At 57.0% G+C, this 5,401-nt stretch overlaps 2 protein-coding genes across 2 annotated transcripts; one reads left to right on the forward strand and one right to left on the reverse strand.

The window, feature by feature from the left end:
* Positions 1 to 366: 366 nt before the first annotated feature.
* GUITHDRAFT_121730 (hypothetical protein) lies at positions 367 to 1,242 on the forward strand (the record flags this gene model as incomplete). The annotated part of the gene is made up of 3 exons (XM_005819027.1): positions 367 to 438; positions 497 to 1,114; positions 1,171 to 1,242. 3 exons carry the CDS (start codon positions 367 to 369, stop codon positions 1,240 to 1,242), a joined length of 762 nt encoding a protein of 253 aa, XP_005819084.1.
* A 2,745-nt stretch (positions 1,243 to 3,987) lies between these two features.
* On the reverse strand, positions 3,988 to 4,409 carry GUITHDRAFT_121731 (hypothetical protein; the record flags this gene model as incomplete). Its single annotated transcript, XM_005819028.1, has 2 exons — positions 3,988 to 4,330; positions 4,372 to 4,409. The coding sequence occupies 2 exons, from the start codon at positions 4,407 to 4,409 to the stop codon at positions 3,988 to 3,990; spliced, it is 381 nt and encodes a 126-aa protein (XP_005819085.1).
* Positions 4,410 to 5,401: the final 992 nt, after the last annotated feature.

Below are 5,401 nucleotides of genomic sequence, written 5' to 3' on the forward strand. Positions count from 1 at the left end.
TCCTCCTCCTCCTCCTCCTCGTCCTCGTCCTCCTCCTCCTCCTCCTCCTCCTCCTCCTCCTCCTCCTCCTCCTCCTCCTCCTCCCTCCTCCTCCTCCTCCTCCTCCTCCTCCTTCATCATCATCATATCACCATCACCTACCTAGTCTGTGAATCTTACATGTCTTGTATCATCTCAGAACAGAAACGAGCGTCTCAACATTGCCATCAACTCGCCTCAACAAGACATTTGAAGAGATTGTTCTTCAGTCTTTGGAACCTTTCAGCTGCAGATCAAGAGAAGCAAGAGCTCAGATTCTACAGGCAGCAGACACAAACTCACACTGTCGAGACGATACAACTCCTCAGGACAAGTCTGCGTTCTTGCATGTCCCAGCTGCAGTCTGAGCTCGGCGATGCTGTTGAGGAGGTTGAGTTGTTGATGAAACAAGGTCAGAAGGTGATGGAAGGCACTTATGTCTTGATACGCAAGTTCTGACATGCTGCTCTGCTTGCAGGCTAAAATCGTGTCGAAGAGAATGCAGGCAGAGCTGACGATGACGGGGGCGAGGCTGGAAGAAGAGAGGAGGAGGAGGCTGGGCGAGATGCAGGAGAGGAGGCTGCAGGAGACGAGGAGCGAGAGGGAGAAGGAGGAGATGAGGATGGACTTTCTTGCGGGTTTGAAGAGGATAAGGGAGGAGGAGGAGGAAGCTCGACGTGCTCTGGACGCAGCCGAGGACGAGGTCAGGCGCGTGAGGACGGGACTGGACAGGAGGACGGAGAGTTTGGTAGCGCGATGCGAGGAGACGGAAAGACTTCATAGCCTCAGGAATCATTTCAACATGTTCAAGACCAACCGTCTGCTGCTGTCAACTCTTGTCTGCTCTGTCAGTCGACAGCTGCGCAATGCTGGGAGATGCTTGCTGCGTCGATGCTACGACGCCCTGTGCTCTCTCTTGGACGCTTGCGGGGAGCGAGGGAGAAGAAGGCTCCTGTCCTCGCTCCTCATCTCTGCTCGCAGGCTGCTGCTGTCTGGATGTTTCAACCACTGGACGCGCTTCCAGTGCGTTGTTCAGTCGCAGGAGCTGCAAGCTCGCGTGTCAAGTTGTCAGAGGTCGCAGTTGCACTTGTGGTTGGTCATGTGGAAGACAACAACGACTCTACTTGAAGGTGTTGACATCCTTGCGGCAAGAAGAGAAGACAAGTTCGTCAAGACAGCAAGTTTGTTTCGGTGGAGGTCGTTTGCCCTGACAACGACGGCTGACCGTCACGCAAGCCAGCGGAGGAGGAGGAGGAGGCAGCAGGCGACCGTGCGGAGGGCCTGGGAGGAGTTGAGAGAGCGAGTGCGAGACTGCAGGAGGCTGCGTGCTTGCTCTCTGAGGATCAGGAGGAGGAGGAGGAGGCAGGGCTGTGCTTCCGTCCTTGCTCAGTGGCGGGCGAGAATCCTTCACCTCGACAGCCTCTACCAGCTCGCAAGTCATCGCCGGCAGCAGGACGTCTACCTCCTGTTCAGCTTCCTCCTGGCATGGCGAGCATGTAGCAAACCTTCAAACTCCAGCAGAAGTGCGGTCGAACACAGCAGGAACAGGAGGAGAAGGCGTTACACCGCTCGCCTCCTCCTGTTCTGGAGAATTTCTTCGCTCCAGTCCCTCCTCTCCTCCTCCCTCCTCTCCTCCTCCTCCTCCATCCTCTTGTCCCGCCGCTCCCTCCGCTCCCTCGCGCTCTGCTTCTCTTCATGGCGCCTCCTCCTCCACGGCAGGCAGCACGTCCGGCGCTCCTGCCGCTGCATCGCAAACAGGAGGAGGTTGAAGACGAAACGTCGAGCCTTCTCACTCCTCCTTCCTCCTTCCCCTCCTCCCTCTGCAGCTCTTCTCTTCCTCCCGTTCTTCCTCTCCTACACCTCTTCCTCCTCCTATGTTCGCGCTCTACAGCGGGCCATGGCAGCGTGGACGGACGCCACGAGGACGTCATGGCACCTCCTCCTCCCCCTCCCCCTCCTCGCGTGCCGGCTCCGGAGGAGAGCTCTAGGACGGCGGGTGCTGACCTTGAAGGAGCAACGAGGTCGATCAGGAGGGAGGAAGGGACTGGTTGACCTCCTACGATCGCAGCAGGAGCAGAGGAGGAGGCGGACGACGCTGGAGGAATGGCAGAAGCTGCGTGCGGGCAGCAAGAAGGTGGAGGAGAGTGCGAGAAAAAAGTTCTCTTGCTCCCTCGTGCGAAAGTTCTGGAGGAGGATGCTGCTGCTGCTCGAGCTCAAGGAGGACAACGAAAGTCGTTCCTCCTCCGCCGCCGCCTCCTCCTCCCTCGCGCTCCTCCGAAGAGTGTTGAGCTGCTGGGAGGAGGCGGGGACTAGGAGGAGGGAGAGAAGGAGGGTGCTCGCTGCAGCTGCAGAGAAGACGAGAGCAGCGGCGAAGAAGAGGGCAGTGCGAGCGTGGGCCTCTTCTCCCCTCCTCCTCCTCCTCCTCCTTCTCGACAAGACCTTGCCCAGCACGACGGGTCAGGACGCGCAAGGCCCTGCTGAGATGGTGGAGAGGGTGCTGGGGAAGAGGAGGAGGGAGGAGGAGGAGAGGAGCTTGTGGAGGTTGTGGATCAAGTGGAGGAGCGTGCTCCAGAGGGCTCGGGAGGAGCACAGGGCTCAGAAAGACCTCCTCCTCCTCCAGCTGGCCGCCGGCTGTACGGCAAGATGCTTCATGGAATGGATGATGGTGGGGAGGTGGAGGAAGTGGAGGAAGCAGATCGTCAAACTTACTTCCTCCTCCTCCTCCATCACCACCACCTCCTCCTCCTGCTCTTGTCTCTGGTGGGCATGGAGCCATTGGCTGTCCTCCTACCTCCTTGCTTCTTCAGCTTCCTCCCTCGCTGCTCGCTGCTTCTCCTCCCTCTCCAACCGTCGGGCAAGGGTCAGAGCCGCGAGCTCCTGGTTCCAACTCGCCCGGTCAGATAGGATGGAGCAGCTACGATGTGCCCTCCTGCTGAGCGAGCAGAGGAGGGAGGAGCAGGGACGAGTCATCAGCTGCATGCGGGAGGAGGAGGCGGAGCTCCGGGCGGCAGCGAGGAGGGGAGAAGAGAGCTGGAGAAAGGCGGTGGCTCTTGGAGAGGACCTGGCTGCGACCATGGAGGAGAACTGGCGGCTGCGGCAGCTGGAGAGAAGGGAAGAGGAGAGGAGGGAGGAGGAGGAGGAGAGGAGGGAGGAGGAGAAGAGGAGGGAAGAGAAGAGGAGGGAAGAGGAGAGGAGGGAGGAGGAGGAGGAGAGGAGGGAGGAGGAGAAGAGGAGGGAGGAGAAGAGGAGGGAGGAGAGGAGGGAGGAGGAGACTTTGGCGGACTTGAGCTACTTTGAGACCCTCTTGGACGATGTCGAGGAGAGGATGGGGATGGTGCTGGGGCGGGTGCTGGGGCTGCGGAAGGAGGTAGACGATAGGAGGAGGAAGGACAGGAGCGAACTTCCAGACCCGAACGCCTCCTCCTCCTCCTCCTCCTCCTCCTCCTCCTCCTCCTCCTCCTCCTCCGTCCATCTCAACAGCCTCTCCTGGGCCACAACCAACTCCTCCCATGGGCAAGGAGACTCGGCGAGTCCGGTCCAGCGGCTGGTGAGCAGACGAGAGAAGCCGTCGAGAGTCTTGACGTAGAATGAGCAGGCAGGGAAGCGAACGCTGGAGGTTTACTCGGGGACACTGGTATGAGGAGGAGCGAGATGGGAGGGGGGGGGAGGGAGGAGGAAGTTGTTCCAACAGTCTCTTTTCATGTAGCTGATCTCAATAACCTGCATCCTCCCTCCTCCTCCCTCTCTCCTTCCCCTCCTGCCCCTGCTCCTAGCTTCCTCTCACCTCGCCTCCTCCTCCTGCACCTACCGTCCTCCTCCTCATCCCCGTAGCCCCTCCCCCTATATACACAGAAACACATTCATCCTCCACTCTAGAACGTAGCCCCATCCTTGCAGTAGGAGGGAGATGAGTTGGTGGTAGGACAGATCGTATCCTCGTCGAAGCACTTGTGTAGCTGTTCCTTCACGTTAGGTCGCTCCCTCCATCAGCACAAGAACCTTCGCGGGGTCGACGGCCTCGCACACTTGCGGCTTCTGCGGCCAGAACCCTCCACCTGCCACGAGGGTGAGGAGAAGCATGGGAGGGAAGGGGATGAAGAGGAAGTCATCATCATCATCATCATCATCATCATCATCATCGCCAGTGTCATCATCATCATCATCGCCATCATCATCATCATCATCAGTGTCATCATCATCGCCAGTGTCATCATCATCATCATCGCCATCATCATCATCATCATCATCAGTGTCATCATCAGTGTCATCCTCATCCTCATCATCCTCATCCTCATCATCAACGCAGCAGCAGCTTTCAAGGGACTCTCCTCCTGTTTCTTCTCATCATCTCACCTGCTGGCGACCAGCATTTGTCCAGGCCCAGCAGACATCTTGCAGCTCGCTCATGTACAATATCTACAAACGATCGTCACCGTATGACCGACAGGCAAGAGGAGGAGGAAGGCAAGACCATCGGAATAAGACAAGAAGGAGAGGAGTTCAGAACCCATCTCCTATCTTACACAGTTTGATCGCGTCTCCTACATCCTCACCTGTACAATTTGGAAGACCATTGCGGTTACCACAATGGCCGACGGCTGACTCTGAGAACTTCCGAGTCTGAGTCTAGTTTCCTGAAGACAACCGATGAGGCAAGAGTTACTTTCAGAGAACTTCGGAACCTCGGAGTATAGCAATCCTACATCCTTTCGAGTCCTTCTCTATCTTACTAAGTTATCCTCCCTTCCCTTTCTTGCCTTGCCTTGCCTTGCCTTGCCTTGCCTTCCCTTGCCTTGCCTTGCCTTCCCTTCAAGGCTTCTCTCCCCTCCCCTTCCCTTCCCTTCCCTTCCCTTCCCTTCCCTTCCCTTCCCTTCCCTTCCCTTCCGGCCAATTGCCCGAGTCCCTTGCCTTGCCTGCTTCCCTTCCCTTCTCCTTCCTTCCCTTCCCGTCACTTTATTCCCTTCCCCTCCCTCTCACTTTGTTCCCTTCCCCTCCCTCCTACTCCACTCCATCATCGGCTTCAGCATTCCCTCAGCCAAATTTCCGCATTTAGTCACTCCAAGTAGAACCGTTACTTCCGTTGGATCTTTGACATGGCGGTTTCCTTTTCGTTACAGATTCTTATCTTTTTCGCTACCACTACCCACCCAGGCAAAAGTACCCTACCCTACTAAATGGACTTAAACTGCTATATTGTTTCTATCAAGTACCCCCTGTAACAAATTTGACCACCCCTCCTTTCCCTGCAACTTGTTTTTCCAACCACTAACGGAAGTTTGCTACCCTGGTGTGACCACCCCTGAAGGTACTACCCCCACCCACACATAAAGTACCCTACCACACATGTAGTTTGAAATGAACTTCCCTTACCCCTTCATTTACA

Source organism: Guillardia theta (assembly GCF_000315625.1).
Source record: "Guillardia theta CCMP2712 unplaced genomic scaffold GUITHscaffold_249, whole genome shotgun sequence".
Lineage (NCBI taxonomy): Eukaryota > Cryptophyceae > Pyrenomonadales > Geminigeraceae > Guillardia > Guillardia theta.